This window comes from Ptychodera flava, chromosome 1, assembly GCF_041260155.1.
Source record: "Ptychodera flava strain L36383 chromosome 1, AS_Pfla_20210202, whole genome shotgun sequence".
NCBI lineage: Eukaryota > Metazoa > Hemichordata > Enteropneusta > Ptychoderidae > Ptychodera > Ptychodera flava.
Genome location: NC_091928.1, coordinates 20064277 through 20084648, shown reverse-complemented (window position 1 = coordinate 20084648; position 20372 = coordinate 20064277). Strand labels below are relative to the sequence as shown.

Genomic DNA, 20372 nt, shown 5'->3' with positions numbered 1-20372 from the left:
GTGAAGTTAGTTGGTTGTTTGATGGCGAAACCCAAGATGACATAGAGTCGGTTATACTGCACGTAAATTCTTTGTCGACCCTTATACCGGGTGAGGTGTTTTCGTATAGGAAAGGAAGACTTGGAGTTATGGTAAGTGATCATTTTAATCGATAACTTACAAGTGAGTATAAACGTACTTTATTCATCTCTGTGTCTGCGTTTTCATGCGATATGGCTTACAATTTCCATTTCTTCAGGATGATAAATTTCCATCAACCTATGGGTTATTAGCGAAACTGGACGAGCATTAACTACCGCAGTTTTCATGAAGACCTGCTTAAAATCGTAATTTATCTATTTATCTATTTATTTATTTAACTTTAAAAGAATAATCAATCTTCCCACGTATTCTTGTTACTGACAGTGCAGACTTAGGCAAACAGTGCAAGGCTTTCTAAACAGCACTAATCAGGGAGATAAAACTTGGAGCCATAGGACTCGCGATATCTTGAGTATTCAGCTAAAGTATTAAAGGAGGGTAACACTGTTCTGAATCTGACCACGTCACTTCTTACTCCTCAGGTTGGATGTCGAGCCCGTTCCTTCTACGAGAATTTCCACAAAAGTCATTGGTATGCAAGTGACAATTACTTCGTTGGTATCAAGGTAAAGAATAGTCACGTATTCCCTTTAAAATTTCCTAAGGGAATGTGTCGGTTTGCTTTCATAATTATTACATTGCTTATCCTGTTAAAAATGTTTTGGAGCCTAAAAGATAAAATATATTGCTGTATAATTTGGGCGGGTAGCCACGTTGGTAGGAAATGGAAAATCACACACCTAGGCATCTGCACATTATTACAGGGAATGCTTTAAAGAAGAAGTTATCCAAAAATACGATGTGTTCTTAAACATTGTTGTCATTTAGGTCAGCGCAGATGACCCATTTGTACTGAGCGAGTCCGATGGACTTGGAACGACGATACCAATCTGGTCAACGATTCCAATTCTTTGTGAGGATTTGACGCATATGACAGCCTGCCGTATCAATATACTAGCTCAGACGCAAGGTGAGATTGCAACAGAGTGCAAAAAACTTTATTTCATTATTTCATTTATAGCCATACGTCACTTGACGTGACGTTCCACAATACAGATTGACAGCTAATCGTCAGAAAACCACAATACATGGAAATAAATTTTTATCAATGTTGTAAACGGGGAACGATATCAAGAGGTTAAGGTAGACAACAAAACCCCGGGGTAATTATATTCAGCAATTCTGCCACAGGAAATAGTTGGTCTTAACGTGACTTGTCTGCATAGCGAAAGAAGCGAGCTGATTACAAACTGAAAGCTGAACATTACGATGAGAAAGTTGAGTAAAATATTGGGCATGACCTAAACAATTTTTGAGAGTAAAGTCTTCATAACGAAAACACCTAGATGTCTTAGGGGGTCTCGTTACCTTTATGAAGCAGCGTGACCCACTAGAATTTTGGTGATTTTACAATTGTTGAGTTTACATCCTGTATTTTGCGGTCTCATAAAAGCGGGAAGTGCTGAGATCGATGTTTAATTTTCAGGTGAGGAAACAGAAGACGATTATTTCCATGAAGAGCTGTCGTTTGATCGCTGCGACATCGCGATAGCTCCACGTGACTGGGATGAAACCAGCAAAACAGCGACAACGGAGTTCACGGTTGTGGCGAGACGTGACTTCATGGACGACGGCGTCCGAAACGTGACCATAAGAAGTAGAGTACTCCCTCCAGACTGTGTTAACAGCAGCTATGTGTCCATCTTTGATGGGTATGAAATTCAACCAATACAGGTACAATATGCTATTTTAAGGTTGGTTCTGAGAAGAAAGTGTATCCAATTACAATTGTCCGTTTTACACATGCCATATTCATTAAAAGCAACCCAGATTGCTACAAAGCATCGACCTTCCAAAATATTATACAGTGTCTATTTATAGAATGCTTCACTTTTAATTATGACTAACATAGGTCTCTGTCATTGGCGTGGATCATAAACGCTGCTCATCGTTTGGTGACCCACATTACAGGACTTTCGATGGGTAAGTTGCTCATATTACTTACGAAGGATTAAAACTTGATAAATTGGAGAGTTAATTCAGGATAGTTGTCTATCACATGTAAATAGTTTCTTGTATTGTAGCTATTTTAAGAGTTTCTTGAAGCTGTTGTAGGTCGATCGAATTAGCGAATAAAATGTACTTACTCCAAGAATGTGAGGCTTAAATATGACTTCCTTTTGTTACAGCATTGATATAAGGTGTAAGCTTTTGTTGCCGTCCTAATTTTCAGTTTGATTGCAGACTCTGGTATTCCATGCTGAAAACCGGATACTTTGTGTTACTTAGAGGAACAACCAACACGGGCGGAATACTGGAGGTAAGATTATGGAACAGACTAATCTCCGATTGTAGTGAAAAATGCAGCTTTTTGGGAAAATTGGATAGTGAAGTACCGTCGTGAAAATCTGCAAATGTAAGCTCATCTGCTTTTCTTTTTACGTTACACACGTGCTTTCATTAGTAATTTGCAATATTGAGATATTCAGCTATAGGATACCTAACATTTTTTAGAAATTTGAAAAGTATGAAGATCCAATTATCCCATATTGTTCCAATCGTGTTAACTTCTACGTACTAAGTTCTACCGTACAGTTTCACACGCCATACAAACAGGCCAAAATGTATCGGTAGTGTCAAAACCACGTTAACAAGTGCATTTTTGATTTCTGTGTAATGACTTTATTAGAATTATAATGCAAGTTTTTGTCCGTGATTCACTAGGCAATATTAACATGTATACAACACATTTTAGGTACAGACAGCGGCTACAGACTGCGCTGAGGTTTCTTGTAACTGTGCCGTGGCGATCCGTGAGAATAATGACCTAGTCATTCTGGACATCTGTAACAGAGACAGTTTGAGGATATCAGTTCCGAGGAAGAACCTGTCACCTGGTACTGCCATCCATCAGCAGTATGGAAACAAACATTATGTAAGTATATTAATATTGACTGTTTTTCAAACATTCATAATCTGTCTGCATGTCTGTCTAAGACAGACAAAGGTAGAGCTCTATTTAATCATACTTCAATTGAGTTTCTTTAATTGAGTTTTTTTTCAATTATTTGAATTCGATGGCGCTGTTTTCTTACGTATTCATAGTAAACATTCTGAATTTTACCGTAGCCAACTTATTGAGCAAGATTGCTAATATCCGGCAACTTTACCCTTTACCATGAATCGCTCGTAAACTACCGGTTTGAGACCTCACGAGAACAAATTTATTTGAATTCTGTGAGCGATTGAGTTATTCGGGTAGATATAGAGCGAAATCGAGTCGATTTCATTCAACAATAGTTAGAAAACAGAGAAAAGGCAGTTTTTTCATGCACGGTCCAAATGGGGACAAAGCATCAACTTACTCTAATATAAGCAAGCGATGTAATCTTTGTATATCAGAAAAGCTACACATGATCAATGCTGACAAATCTACGCCGTCAAACAAACGCTTGGAGTTGGTTTCAAAATGTCGCCACCAGAACAGATATTGTCTATCAAATTTTAAGAACACCAACAAATAGAATGATACGACCCGATCATACATGCATAAGAGTGTTGAGCTAAGAATCCTTTTCACTTCTTCTGTCTGATGATTGCAGGATGCATGGAACTTAAGTAACAGATATCATTACCTTGTATTTCAAGTAATTTTGTTATATAATACACACACACACACACACACACACACACATATATATATATATATATATATATATATATATATATATATATATATATATATATATATATATATATATATATATATATATATATATGGATTTTCATCTAACGATAAAGTTCAGAATATGACAGGTTGGTTTGCTTTACAAGCAATAAGCATATATGCCTATTTTGAATACGTAATAAAAAAGCGCTATCAAAGTCAAATAGTTGAAAGGAACTCAATTAAACAATGATCAAAGTAGAGCTCTACTTGAACGGATATGCAGATATAATATCATATAGGGCTCAGCCCTTGGTGTCGCTCCCGGGGTCAAGTTAGAAATGTTATCTATTGATTCATGATTAGTTATCGTAAAGAATAAAATAGAATTAATTATTACTTGCAGCTATGTATGTTTGTACGACAGCTATCCAAAGTTTATCATCTGATGAAAACAGTTCGATGTCAGACCCTGCAGGTGTAGATTTTCTGTAATGTGTAAAAACGTTGGACAAAAATTGCCAAGTTTTACCATGATAACACAGCTACCTATTTTGTTTAACTGAGGACGTATTTTGCCATCATTATCGTTGCAATAGTAACTGCACTGCTCAACTTCCAATCGCAGACAGTGGTATGGTTGAGCTGAAATCTGTTGAGTTATGAGACCCACCTCATGTGTATCAATGGGCCTTGAATTTTGCAAAATTACCACTGGGGGCACTCTTTTGACCTTCCGTGGACTTGGCCACACGAAATTTTGACCAGTGTACAAGCTACAAGCTAGCTACGCCTGATTATACACCTGCCAATGAAATTTTCGGTCGCTGAATGTTCTAAAGTAGGAAAATTTAGCTCAACGCTACCATGGTCGCCTATGGGAAATGAATAAGTGGTCTTGTGCCACCTTCCAGTAACTCGCATAGTATGTTATGAATCTGCACATGTATAGTTAGTAAGCCGCCGGCGCGACTATTATGCATGGTTCTTGGCAACCCTTCACGGCACACACATTTTTTTCTGGACTTGAAATAAAGTATTGATTAAAACTTGTGCTTTACAATGACGGTTGTACAACTTCATCCTTTTATAAAAGGTGTATATGTACTCTGGTGTCACACTTGAAGTACGGCTGGTCAGCAATGTGCAGGGCAAGTGGTTAGATGTGTTTGTCACCCTTCCTTCCGATTATTCTGGACTCACGATGGCGCTGTGCGGTGATGGAGACGATGACGAAACCAACGACTTCACAACGAGGAACGGTGAAATTACAGAAGATCTGGACGACTTTGCTGAGTCATGGAGGTGGGAAAACATTATTGATGTCGTAACGATGAGCAACAGTGACCGGTATACAAGCTTTGGGAAGAAATATTATAGAAAAAATCATGACAAGTTTGATTATCTATTGCACGATCTTGAGCTAAAAAAATTATATCAGTACAGATTCAAAAAACAGGGGGGGAATTGTAGCAGAAAATCTTGCCCTTTACGGCATATGAAGCAGATATATAAAAGCTAATTGCTAACGTCTGTATCAGAAATAGGAATAGAAATCGTAAGACTGGAAACCATAAGTCTCAAAAACGTATATTTGGCCATTAATCTACATTGTATTGATGCTTAAAATTAACATAAGCCAACCGCTATATGCCCTAAATAGAAACACGTTTTCACAATATTATCAAAGATGTGTCATAAATAATACAATAAACGTACAGGCTATGTGTTCGTCTATGGATTGTTCTTCACTACGGATATACATTCCTTTTTACAGGGTTTTAGACGGAGAAAATTTATTCTTGGGATACGATCGGCTGTCATGGATACCGGAAAGCAATACAATGTACTGCAACTGTCCAACTGGGATAGACAGCTTCAGAATTTGTTGTGGATACGGACTGCACACCGACCAATTAAGACTCGGCACCGACATGACGCACCTTTACGCAAACGGGACCACAGATCACAGTGAAAAATCATGCGTGGACCCGCTTGACGGAAGTGTAGCGATTCACGCAGAAACTCCGCAGTGCATCGAGAAAACGGATCAGGAGAATGCCAGAGATGACTACGTGGAGGCTGGAGACATCCGGTTTGAATATGATTCCGGATTCAAACCGAGCATCCCGGAATGGCCGACACCGAGCGGCATTACAGAGGGAATGGCACGCGAGTTTTGTGGAGAGTTTCTCAGTTCTGCCTCCATCTACTCTGCATGCATTGAGAAGACAAACCTGAATACTCAGAAGTACAATGAGACGTGCGTTATTGATATACAGGTATTTACAAGTTTTCAATAAAAATTTTGTGTGACATATTTGCTTTTCAGACGACAATGTTCCTTGCTCCTTTGCCTACCTACCTGTGACATCTGCTTAATATTTCATGCGACAGTTAGAAAGATCTAAAATTGGACGGTATGACAGAGTACACTCTTTTATTACATATAAAAAAAAATGAGGACCAAAGTTTTACCTGTACTGTAATACCATACAGACTGTGCAGTCGTTTCGGTTTGACGTTAAAAGTCTACTCTTATGTCTCGTTGAACAGCCTATGAGGGACATAACTGAATTCTCACAAATCTTCGACAGTTCATAAGCTTACACCCGGCGATCGTTGACTAATTATTGGGGAACATCAAATACGACATCAATTACAGGGCTCATAATGTCAAAAGTATTGAAGACTTCGAAAACCTCTGAAGGTTGCATGCGCCTCGGGCCCTCAAACTTTTACAGTCTTCTTTTGGTCTATGGTCGTAAAAAAACATAGATTGAAATGTCTTATATTTTGTCAGGCGACAGATACCCTCGACTTTACGCCCTCTACGGCTGCAGCATTCCTATTTGATTGCATAGATCTCGTGCTCCGTAACATCTCTTTGTACGACAAAGACGGCCAAGGAAACAAAGTGCCGCCGCAAGATCTGGTGACCATGCTTTGCCCCAGTGATTGCAGCAAACAAGGCGAATGTATCGACAACATCTGCGTCTGTGACAAAGGTTTCACTGGGAGTGACTGTTCTCATGAGGAAGGACAGCCAATACATCTAAGCTACCTCAAGCACGACGCCCTCTGTGACTTACAATCAAGGCCATGTCAGACAGCGTTTGGTGTTGGAGAGAATTTCGTCGAATCAGAAAGACTCATGTGTAAAGTCAAGCTTACGAGTCAGGTACTTTAATATACCGAAATATTGCTTACCAGCAGAACTACTTATTTTGAAACGGAAATCATTTTCACATTCCTCTTTTGTATCGATACTTGCTTATGAAAATCCTGGACTCGCCAGATTAATGGAAGTAATGATCGTTTAGTCGACCATAACATGATTGAAAAAAGTAGATTTAAAGGGAATGGGTCATTGGAAGTGTGCGACTTTCTTGTTTACAAGCATTTTGTTTCATGCACGCATCACGCTAAAGTAGCTGCAACTATTGAATTTTATGATGTACATTATGACTAACATGTTTTGATTTTCACTCATTGCCATCATGCCGTGGATATAGCATTTACGTCGGTCGTATGGGTCCTATACAACCTTTGAGCTTAGTTCCGACGACGCGCTCCCTTAAAGCCAACACAGGTAGTTCGACATCCTGATTAAGGGAACTTGCTTTCACTTATTAACAATTTTGCCTTGTTTCATAAATAACTTAACGTTTCTGGTAAACAGACTCACTTTGCCGTTTGAATAAACCAACTTCTATTGTGACATGACTGCGTTTTTATTGATGTCAAAACCTGATGTTAGGAATAACCCCACTGTTACCTTGTTCACATAGTCGTATGGGTCCAATATAACCTCTGAGCGCAGTTGCGTTGATACCCTCCCTTTAACACATACAATTTGAGGTGGACATTGCCAATGTCCAATACCGTAAATTAATACTTAAGATATTTCTCTCTGTTTTTTCCAACCAGAACAATCATATCTCTGTGTATTACACGGAAGCATATCTCATAAGCTCAACAGAAATCGCATGTCCTTTGAGGCACACGGGTATCAACACATATCCAGCAACAGTCACCAACAACGAACTGCCAGTAGAGTACTCCCATATTTCCTTCAGCTTGGATGGCATAACATTCAGCAACGAACTGCTATTCACTGTCTTTGACTCGGTGTGTGTCGAATGTACAGAAAGCGGAAACTGCGACAAAAAGGTGAGAGAAAATGGCTATACGGATTAACGCTCTCACGTCCCTAGATTTCTTGGAGCTTGAGATCACCAGTGTGGGATTGATTTGATCTTATTTGCGACAAGTGCCAAGTCCAGAATAAAATTCTGTTGTCAAAAAGAACATACCACATAGAACATAAATTATACTTTTTTACTGTCCGGCTTTATTAACTATTGGATGTGAATTACGAGTAGAGTAACACACAAAAGATTACATGCACTTTTAATTAAATTGAAGAGCAATTTTTGACAATATCTACATTGCGTAATCAGAGAAAATTATAATTAGTATTCTAAGATGCTGACTTGTGTGAAACGTGCGCTTTTTAACAGGGCGATTCATGTCTCATCGACGGGTTGTGCTTCGCTGAGGGAAACCAGCATCGGTTGGAGCCCGGGAAGTACTGTGACGCAATAAATGACGAGTTTGGATGGACTGAAAAAGGTATTACAACTATTCCGTGGCTTGAATTATTAGCCCGGTGTTGTGTGAATGTTCCTGTACATGTGTTGAGAGCTACCACAGTATGTTCGGTGCAATATTTGTAATAGACGTGAAAATGTACGTTTATGAAACTAACCGGCAGACAAAACATACATGCTCATCTATTTTAGGTTTTCGCTCATTCTTTCTTGCAGAGTAATTCGAAGTCACAGTTCAATAAAATGAACGTAAAGCTAACCAACGTGTTAATGGTATTACCGTAGAACATTTTGTTCTTAAGCCCGGCTCGAAATGGACCGGGATCAGGATTAGTGCCAAGTTTGGGTGGGCGTTTTGGGGCATGGCTCTGCATAATGAGTCTGTTGGCAACGGTTGCGATCGTTCGCATTATCTGCGTAATCTGTTTGCTCTCAAATCACACTCAGGCTTGGGTACGTACACTGCAGCCTTCGTTTCCCGGTTCGTTTCAGTTATGCCATGACAATACTCGAAAGAAAAAAGAAAGAAAGAAAAACTAGGAAGGAAAAGGAACACGTCAGGAAAATGGTAGGAAATAGGTAAACGGCGACGTCATGACCGATCGCAAAAAATAAAGGAAATTCACGGAAGGGTCGAGACTTCCTTGAATCTCGTGTATCACGATATTTGTAATAGCGATCGCGGTCAGTTGCTCGGTTGCTTGGCGGCGGGGTGATATCGAAAAATTATCACGAGTTATGTTTATTTTCGGAGCAATTGCAAGTTTTGCTCGAAACGTTTGTTAACCTTCAACTGGAATCAATGACAGACTGGGTTCCTCTCCGTCTTTCTTTCTACCTCCATGGTTATTGAAGGAATTAAAGTCCAGCTTTTGCCGAAATATTATTACGATGTAGCGCGGAATCAATGAGCTGTCCTCAGACATGCGTATCCTAAAGCGTTTACAAGATTGGGTGATGGCGCTTACTTGCTCATCTTGAACTGAAAGATTGAATGTTTCAACTGTTCAAATATCTTACAATTTTTGTTAAATTCTCATCACAGAAGTCCAAATGTAACTGGGATAATCGGTATGTCAAAACCTTACTGGTACCAGTGCTCCGAACACGACATGTCATTTCCACGTGTAAAAACACGTGTACATACGGCCGTTTTCGGGGCCAGCATATATATCCCAAACAACTGTTCAGTACCGTCAAGTTCGGCCGTAGACTTGGAAGGGGGAAGTTGTTAAAAACGTGGATCTCTTCGACTGACAATAATTAAATTGATCATGGAGGCTACCGCATGTTTTGATGGTTATTTTCGATGCCATTCTCAGTGCAAACTACGGACTCTGCTTACGCGCTTTTCGCTAGAAAACATCGTACTACGGGTAAGCTTACGGACTAGTCCTCTTGCTAAGTCACGTCTGAAAATGGTTCACTTTCGTGATGTCATTGCACCATAAACGCTAGCAAAAGAGTTGATGGCAACACAAAGTTTTCATCCTTCGCCCGCTGATATAAGTCTAAGTTTACATATAGTTTGTTTACATCGTAATTGTTCTCGTATGCACAGCAAATGTTTGACCAGTTTACGCCTCTGCGCGTCACCGAATGATTGACAATTGTTTGAATCATGGAACGACTGTCTCCTGAGGGCCATTCCCTTTGTTCAGAAAGCGATTTTTCCCCTAATCGTCGTAGTTTTAAAAAACTTTGTGAAACTTTGCAGATACCTGTATGGCCTAGGTGTTTATGAAACAGTCTATGTTCATGGTATGCCAATAATATATGTTTGAGAATCGTTTAGGCCGATTTTCACGGAGCGGTCTACCTAGCTATTGCCAGTTGTCACTCAAGCGCCATTATGAATTTTCAATAAGTTAGGGCCTTTTATATCCCGCACACCGGTTTAAATATTTAATCGCTTTACTAAAGTAGATGAGTGGGGCCCGGCAGTACAGACAGACAGACAGATAAACAGACAGAAAGAGATGTACAGAGGGAGCCATTAAGACAGACAGACTGTCAGACAGGTTATTTGTATAAGACCTATCACGGAACCCATCCTGTTTGGAAATGTATTACTAATATGCCGTTTTTAACCATTTCCAGATATCATTTGGACCACTGATTCGGCCAATTGGACAGAACAGACAACCGTAAGTCCCGGGGAATCGGGCGCTCCAAACAGCTCGGTAAGATACTTAACTTTAGAAAAGCTCATTGTATTTATTGTGTACACAAAAATTGATACAATAATAATTTCATCGGTATCGTTACGCGGATTCTCCACCACTTATTAAAGCTCGCCGTCTCCCTTAAAGCTAACGAGAGGACAGTCAGGATACAGAAACGGAGTAGTGGCTCAAAAGACTTCAAAGATAACATCGTCTATTTCTTATACATGGATCTTACATATTTCCAGGTGTTGTCCCTTTTCATTTCTGTGATTGTATTCGTAAAGACACCTCCTCATATACAAACAGTGGTTATTTACATAAAATTGAAATGTAACTGTGTAACTTTACATCCTCTCTGTCTGTCTGTCTGTCTGTCTGTCTGTCTGTCTGTCTGTCTGTCTGTCTGTCTGTCTGTCTGTCTGTCTGTCTCTCTCTCTCTCTTTAGGTGCTGTTTACATATTACATATATACTTAACAAGCTTGAATCAAATTCACTTCCTTTCTACGCTAAGGATTTGTTTAAAATATTTCTTTTTGACATTAATTCTTTATTGTAAATCTTTACGTTTAGGAGGCACTAGCTCTAACAGCAATAACAGCGATAAGGGGGATGTATTATTTGTTACAGGGAGGATGGCAAGCCTTTGTTGGGTTTGTTGGTGGAGTTCTCTTTGGTGCGGCTGTGATTTGTGAGTAAAACACAGATTTAACTTAACGCTCAAAATTTCAGCTTCTTGGCAAACGCTATGTGTAGCCGGTATCAATTTGGAGAATTGGCTGTGTAAACATGTAAACTATCTTTTGAAACATGAGACATAGCTGAGCGCTAGAAAAGAAATAAACATATTGATCAAAATATGCTACACATGGTTAAAATTTACTTCCATCACAAGACTACGAAATCTTATTCCACAGAGAACGACATACAGTACAGGGGAGCATCTTTAAAGCGACTCCCAGGTAACACCGATAAAAAGGTTTTTGAAATGATAGCCACAGCTGTGACCTCATAAATAAGATCGATAGACGACAAGCTAGTTTGAGTGACGGTAAAACGTGTATACCGCACATAGTGCAGCTTAGAAGGAGACACACAAAAATGCTTCGTAATAGTGCTAAAGCTACCTTCATTATTTATCAATCCATGTCGACAGAGCTAGCACATCAAAAATTGATAATTTTTTTTGTCCTACGATACAAGAATGTAGTGAACATCTTCATATTATATGTAAAATTCTTAAAAGGAGGCAAAACTTTTCTGTTTCTGTGCAGGTTTTGTTTTCTATATACTGCGTAGAAGAGAGGTAAGCATATTTTCTGTTATTCTAGCCGTCATTGTAGTGGGTTTGCATGTACCCGTCACACAGACACTGATACATACATACATACATGCATACACACACACACACACACACACACACACACACACACACACACACACACATATATATATACATACATACATACATACATACATACATACATATCATACATACATACATACATACATACATACATACATACATACATACATACATACATACATACATACATACATACATTACATACATACATACATAACACATACATACATACATACATACATACATACATACATACATACATACATACATACATACATACATACATACATACATACATACATACATACATACATACATACATACATACATACATACATACATACATACATACATACATACATACATACATACATATCGAAGTAGACAGATGTCCACTAACATTTTGAATCCATGCTCGGATAAACTGTATACTCGACAATATAATTGTTCTTATACCGCTCTCCACTTTGCATCAAAGACTGTACTTCCCTTAGAAGACATCATAATGTTTTGTATGATTGAATCATATGTAAACGTTGATTTATATAATTGTTTGGTGTTTTTTCATCGTCTTTCGTTTTTTCTTTTAGAAGCACAAGTATAAACTCGAAGGCCATTTGAAAAGGGCCAAATCTCATCACTACAATGGCAAAGAATGTCCAGGTGGCACGGCAAATGAAGAAGCATATGAAAACGTTGATGAGAGTGAAGATGTCAGCATGCAGACACAGTCACCGGCCAAGATATATGAAGTTATTGACAACCGTATCAGCATGAAGGTAGAGGGCGTCACTCATCAGAACGAGGCTTACATCGATCCAGTCGATCTTCAGGAGCAAAAGTGTGAAGAGTTGCAAAGAAAACGCAGATCCGTTGTTGGCAATCGAATTGCGTAGATATAGTCTTCTTCAAATTACCTTCGTTTTGTTAAAAAACCGGTCATTTTAGTCGCTGCCCTAACCATGCTATAAAACAACATGATTATGGGTCAGCGACGTCTTATGGAGGGGCTCCAAATCCATACGCGTCTGAACAAAGTCAAGTTCAAAAAGTTATACAAACAATTTGTATTTCCTCTTACATAAAATCACCACAATCATCGCAGAAGTCATTTAATATCAGGAAATGACTTTCTATAGATTTTTTGTTTGTCATGAATATAGCGAACTGAATTCAAAATGTTAGCCCCGATTGAAAATTGTCTCTGGCTTCATAAAGCAAATTTATAATACACACGAAGCTTTCGTTGACCCTTAAATTTAGGTCAGTACGTTTTTTCCTATTTACATTGGTTCTTGAACCTATCCACGTTGGTACATATTATCGGATTTATTTGGTTATTTGGTACGCATTTCGTTTTCTTTTCCACATACTCTTAGTGGTACACTAGAGTGTTTTCATGCGGATGCATTGTAAAATTGACAAGACGAAGATTACTTTGTCGTCAAAATGATTACAAAAGGGTGACTTTTAGGGTATTTGATTAAAAGATAAAAATTATTAACATTGCCAAAATTTATTGAAATAGATGATTCAAAGACAAAATCGGATGTATCATTTTCTTTCCAGTGAATTGTTTTCCACTGTTTGGTTTATAATGTCTTTAAACAGTTTCAATTTATATCGTTTTGATAACTTTCCCCACGACACTTTATGTAATGTAATAAAAAGTATGGCTTCAAGTTATTTACTGTTCAAAGGATGTGAATATGAAATACTGAAGACCAACCAGTTTAATGCTAAACGCTGCAGCCGCGTTTTAACAAGATGTATCTTTAATTGTTGCAGTGGTATTAAAGATCACACTATTATTCCGATAAGACTGTATATTTAGCATTATTTACAGAGGAGCATGTTGAATGAAATATCTATCTTCCATGTCTCTATATACATCTAACGATTGCTTTCTTCCCACAGTGCCAAAGATTCCCCATTAGAGTCACGTGATCTGCAAACGTTACGGTTGTAACTGACGGAAATAATAAGTAAGTTTAGTTTATTCAGCACTAAAACACATGCTAGATAGTATAAGACAAACATTCCTCACGTCTCTTTGAACAAAAGATTTCATTAGACCATTATTAAGCAGCTTCTTGCATTGCAAATGTGGTTTTCAACGAGAAATGACAGTGCTCAAACACGGCAGTAAGTAAGCAACAATGCCGGGAAAAGCCAAGCGACTGGTAGCCACTGACAGCACCGTCTATTCACGATGAGCTTGAAAGCAACACTGCGCATGCAGAGACGAAGAGCATGCAGATTATAGGGACTCGGGAAGAACTGTGATATAGTTACAGACGACCCCAGTTTGATGACCATGTTATTATGATGGCTATTGTTATACCATTACCTTGTTTTACCCCTTAGTCTTCATTTGGACCGTGTACTTTTGTAGTGTGGTATATGAGAACTGTGTCAGCATTGTAAATAACAGCTATAAGGTATTATTCATTTGTTATTGCACAATTTTCAACATTTCGTATTGTCCAATAGTTATTCATGCCATCTCTGGAATGCGGAAACAGTCACTTTCTCCCTTGATGAAACACCGGCACTCTATTGTTGGAATTTACCTTACGTGGTACCGTCAAGCCTTACATCAGGGTTAGTAATTCCCAATAAGAAGCTGCGATTTTGCCATTGTCATCAGTACGACTATTTCCTATTACGGTATCCGATAGCTGATCTTCAGTAAACTTATCATGTCAATGATACCATCAAACATAAATATTTGAGGACGACATTGATACTCATCGTGGCAGTATTCAATACAACAAAGAAAAAATAATAAACTTTGATTTTTTGCCGTTAATACACAGTTCTATGTACACAGCCGTGCAAGTTTCCCTCGCTTGCCGTTTTGCTTGACACAAGTTAGGCCAAAAATCTGTTTCCGGTAATATTCCTCTGAAAATCAGGGTAGTTTGGTCGGAGGAATTTTTTTTCATTGTTATTGGCTGAGATGGAAAAAAGACTGTCATATTGAGAGAATGTACTCGCAATGTTTTAAAAATGCGTAAAAAATGTCTAGGGTAGGCCGGGTTACCTGGAAAACATTTTTAGCTCACGTGTTCACACACGTGAGCAAATGTCGCAGCGATGTCTGTGTGTCTGTCTGTCTGTAGGCCCGATATCTCAAAAACGGCTCATCCGATCAGAGTCAAATCTGATACAGAGATTCTGTTTGAGAATGGCAATAATGATTAGTTTTTCGCAGGTGTGGCATATTTCATGCTTATTTGCATAATGAATGATTTTAGAAAAAACAGACATACAATGAGAACGGCTGCACAGAATTAGATCTACATATCTTGATTGACTTGACTAAAGTTGACGAAACGTGCTATGTAATTTGAAGATAATATAATACAACATTATTGAAAGTCATTAAGCAGTGTTACTTCAGTCAATTCCAATTTTGCATATTAAATGAAACGAACTTTACTAATTAGGGTTGTATATCTTGATTGACTTGACCAAAGTTGACGAAATGTGCTATGTACATCGAAGATACTATGATGCAACTTTGTTGAAAGTCATTAAGCATTTTTACTTCAACCAATTCCTACTTTGCATATTTTATGAACTTTCTTAATTAGGTATATATACAATTGTACCTGGATTATCTCGATCAAAGTTGGTGAAATATTCTATGTACATTGAAGATACTAGATTACAACAATATCGAAAGTCAATTGGCATTTTTAATCTAGGCAATTTCTGATTTGCATATTTAATGAACTTTCCTAATTAGGATCATATATCTAGATTGACTTGACCAAAATTGACGAAATGTGCTACACATATGGAAGATACTATGATACAACATGAATGAAAGTCATTAAGCATTTTTACTTGAGCCAGTTCAATACTTGCATATTTTATGAACTTTCTTAATCAGGGATTTACACCTGAATTAAAAATATCTTGATTAAAGTTGGCGAAACTTGTTATGTACATTGATGATACTTTGTTAAACAATATTGAAAGTTAATTAGCTTTTTCACTTCAGCTAATTACTAATTTTTACATTTAACGAACTTTCTCGATTGGGGATGTAAGACTTGAAGGGCCCTTAAAAATTTACGAAACTTGCTATGTATATTGATGAGACAATAATGTTGTATAAGTGAAAGATATTTTGCATTTTCCTGCCTACTAATTTATAAATTGTACATCTAATGACCTTACGCAGTTTGGCATATATAGCTTAAAGGACTTGACCAAAGTCAATTACACTTACTACATAAAGTGGTAATAGTATACAATTCCAGCAGTCAAAGAAATTTAGGATTTTTATTTCAGCTAATTACATATGTATATACCTAACTGATCTTTGAATTAATCTTTGGTGAATATTGTTCATGATGTTGATCACATCACTTTCAATGAAGTTGCAAACATATGGGCCAAAGTTTAAATTTACAGACAACTGCAATATTTACTGATACACGTGAGCATTGTCAGTTCATATCTGGTTAATTTGGCCTTAGTCTTTTTTATTGGGTTTTCCTGTTTCATCAAGTTTAATAATTATGATGGTCGGTATATGATCCACCAAAAGCACACGCTCTGTCGTCACTCATATATCTGTCTATGTGGACATGCTTTCGAATCGGATCGAGAATTTTACCGAATTGCAACCAGTAGTGTCGTATATTAAGTAGCTATATAACTGATAGGGTAATCATCAGCTAGGCCGAAACCGGCAGTTGCATGCTGGTGTATTGTTGCGGATAGACGGCATTTGTCAATTAAATCTCAAATTTGCAAATAAAACGTATTCCGAGGTTTCTGAGTGTCAGGTAACAGTTTACTGGCACGAAAAGCAACTCAGAGACAATAAGTACGGCAAACGAGCTTGAATGGTGCTCTTAGTTTGACGACTCAGTGACAATATAACCGAACTCGAACGAGATGGAACTTGATGTTACAAGTAGTGTGACTATTGATTTGGGCGGTTTCGTGTTTATTACCTTATATGTTGAGCTAGATGGAGAGTGCTCTTTTATGAAACTAAACCGGTCTTGGAATGACATAGTCCTTGCTGGATCGAATGTCTCCTTGATCTGTTGATCGTGGTTGCTAACGGTCGTTGGTTGTCATACAGGTACTCAAAAATGCATCGCACAGTCACGTGACGTGGGGACCATTTAGTTGGCATGAATAAGGCTACAATACGACATGCGCGTATGTCATAGTACACAGACCATTTTGCAACGCAAATTGACATGCATGTGTACGTCATAGTACATTGTCCCACAGAGAAACATAGACAGAGTCACAGAGGGTATTGTTTAAGGCGTGAAGCAGTTACGTAACCCATCCATGTTCGCCTCGCCTCAGGTTGCTCTCGCGTCTCTTTTCCGAAGAGTGCCGACCATGCATCCTTCGGTAATTTTCGGATTTTCGCCGAGTGTTAAGCGAAAGTATATTCGGCAAAGTTTGTGTTGTTGTTGTCGTGTGGTGCTGAGCGGAATTGATGTGCTAGCGAAAACGGGAGTGTTTTGAGCTTCAGGAAAGTGAGTTTTACCGTTTTAAAAATTCCTCTCATATTTTATGAATATATAATGAGTGTGTTTGAACCAAATTTGAAAGTCTGTTATCGATACTGTCTGGTTTTACTCAATGGTTTACGGTCAGTCATACCGTCTTTTACACGTGCGTAAAGGAAGGACATGTTTATGAAATGTTGGCGTGTTATGTTTTGATTGGCGTGAAGCAGTGTTTCTGGCCTGAGAACTTACAAAGTAACTATGGTTGCTACGCGACTAAAAAGTACGATGCCATCTCGTCGTATTTTTCGTATAATCTCGTGCAATTATCAACCACAACAAAACCTCCAAAAAGTTTAACACCTTTGAAGCTCATTTTAATATGAAAAGCCAATAGTCTACCGAGACGACCATGGAACAAAAGGCATGCCGTGATTCCAGTCTGTCTACACTATTTGTCTGTGATTGTCCTCAAAACCAGATTGATCGAAATCGATCTTAGAGTCTCAGATATTTGAGACTAATGGTTCCAGACACGTAATATCATAACAGAATGGCTGCCCATCGGCTAAGTTGGATTGCACCACGACACAAACGTACGCAAAGTTATACTAAATTTTATGGTTCATAAACGGACAAAATCTTGACAAACTGGTCGCAAGGGGGCCGTACTGGGTCTTATATTGATGCAAGTTGACACGCACGCATATATCGCATTATAATGTCTTCGTATTGGTATCAGTTCCGAAACGTAGGAGTAATAGACGTGAATATCAAAATGCCCACCAGGCTCCCATATTTGATGGTATAATGCCAAAACTTGATAATACATGTGTATGTTGTAGTGTATTGTCCGTGTGCTCTGGACGTGATTCGTATCAAATTGGCGCATTGCGGCCATACTGGATCGTACGATGAAATAAATGGATGTGCATTTGCCTACTTTTAATGAAAATGCTCCTTGCATATCTGGGTATAGACAGACGGACAGAGCCCAGTCAATAAGGCTTCCGCCTTCCCCATTTTACATAGGGACTAGCATGACGCAGCGGGGAGATAATTAAGCCTGAATGTTGTTTTCAACTATCAATGACGGGCGTCATCATAAAGTGATGGTCTCACTTCCAGCAGAAGTACATACAAATATTTCTGAGAATGAAACACTGTAGCCATGACGACCTGCGCTGATATTCGGGATAATTCAGGGAAGGCGATGCTTGCGAACGGTTGGCGATAGTACAGAATGAACACATTTGGTGACAATTGTTACTTTCTCCTTCAAACTGGACCTTCATGCTGCATTCTAAAGCTACAGTTACAACACCACGCACCTGGGCCGTAGTTACAAATACATTTCTATCAATTTCTTCAAGTGCACCTGATTAGATTTTAACACCAGTTCAATGAGACATGGTAGTAAGGGGTGCATTCACAACTTCTGAGCTAAGGTATCTCATTTATACGGCACTTGTATGACACCCTTATCCTGCATACACTGTAATTAAACGAACTGCCGAGATACGTGACACCTGAACACAGCCGAGACTGTTTGAAGACTGTATCGTATATTGCGCGTGCGCAGTGTAAAGCATGAACATTTACGAGCCTCGATAAGACGCTAAATTAAATTCGGACGACAATTGTATCATGACCGAGCGACCAAATGAGCTATTGTTGTCATATTAATAACAAACCATGTTAGAATGTTTACAGCGAAGGCACAGTCATGGGCTCTTCAGGTATATTATTATAGTTTTGCTGTTCACAATTCTATGAGCTATGTACTTAAAGACAATAGGCAGTTGGAGACTGACTCATCGTGGTAAGATATAATTGATAAAGATATAGTCACGTTTACTCTTAACTAAAAGTCACAGCATCACAGGAATGGGGAAACGACCAGCATATCCCTTGATAATGTGCCCGGATTCTTCGATATATTTAGAGTATGTATACCTAGAGAGGTACCACTAAGCCCTCTCTTCTTTGATTCAGCCAATCACAGACTTCTGTCTTTGTAATCTGTCAAAGCACTTGTTAATAATAAATCGCCCCTTATCTAGGTAGACTAGAATCAAAAACATATCATATTTTCTTTTGTGGTGATTCACATTGCGTGTATCGGTAAAGGTTGGGGTGGAATCCACTAACCACTTTGGACAAAGTGCACAACAAGCTTCGAAATAATGCTACTGCGTCAAGTACATCTAACGCTCGCAGTTCCTATATTATTTATTCTGCTTTCGGTAGAATCATCCCGGCTTGGCGATAGTGGAGCAAATTCGCTTCCACCGAATGGGTGAGTTTCATAGCATCCATCTCTGTCTGTCTGTCTGTCTATCTATCTGTCTCTCTGCCTCTCTGTCTGTCTGTCGTCTGTTTGTCTGTCTGTCTCTGTCTCTCTGCCTCTCTGTCTGTCTCATATATATCAAACACAGCTGGAGAATGATGTAAGAGTTTGTTTTCATATTAGTGGTATACAATACAGTATGGGACATAATGTTAAGCTTTGATTTGTTGCTCTTGGTATTGATTTCTAAGTACTCAAACGTTTATGGTACATGTTTCTCGTTTTTGCTTGATTTGTATCTTTAGTTTGCTTAATTTGTTATGCTTTTTCGTTAACTTCGCGAACAGCACTAAAGTGACCTTGACTTCTAAGAACCTCCGTTACGTATGTTGTTTTACTATCAGGGTCGAAAGTTGACCTTGAACTCAAGTGCGTATCTCCCGGAATTTGACAAAAGGGTTACTTTTTTTCGGAGAAGTGTGCATTCCAATGGCTTGCTTGGATCAAATTCCGAAGACCAAACGCCCATGATTGACTCTTACAAACAGAGTCAAGTGGTACAGACTTGTCTTAAACTGAGTGAGCGTACGGCGAATTAAAGTGCACCTGCCCGCGACTTGCTTCATTTGGACTGGTATCGAAAAAGGCATCGAAAAAGATAACACACTTCCGGTGTGCCACCGTTCAAAATCGG

At 38.6% G+C, this 20372-nt stretch overlaps 1 protein-coding gene and 1 long non-coding RNA gene across 2 annotated transcripts; both read left to right on the top strand.

Annotated features, from left to right (window-relative positions):
* The first annotated feature begins 449 nt into the window (after nucleotides 1-449).
* On the top strand, nucleotides 450-1716 carry LOC139133905 (uncharacterized). The gene is made up of 3 exons (XR_011552678.1): nucleotides 450-647; nucleotides 910-1051; nucleotides 1568-1716. It is a non-coding gene; the product is annotated as an uncharacterized lncRNA (long non-coding RNA).
* A 622-nt stretch (nucleotides 1717-2338) lies between these two features.
* Nucleotides 2339-12997, top strand: LOC139143363 (von Willebrand factor D and EGF domain-containing protein-like). Its single transcript, XM_070713624.1, has 11 exons — nucleotides 2339-2401; nucleotides 2837-3016; nucleotides 4845-5053; nucleotides 5526-6030; nucleotides 6552-6929; nucleotides 7679-7921; nucleotides 8272-8383; nucleotides 10462-10544; nucleotides 11101-11218; nucleotides 11802-11833; nucleotides 12484-12997. Exons 1-11 carry the CDS (start codon nucleotides 2339-2341, stop codon nucleotides 12787-12789), a joined length of 2229 nt encoding a protein of 742 aa, XP_070569725.1. The 3' UTR covers nucleotides 12790-12997.
* The last annotated feature ends 7375 nt before the right edge of the window (nucleotides 12998-20372 follow it).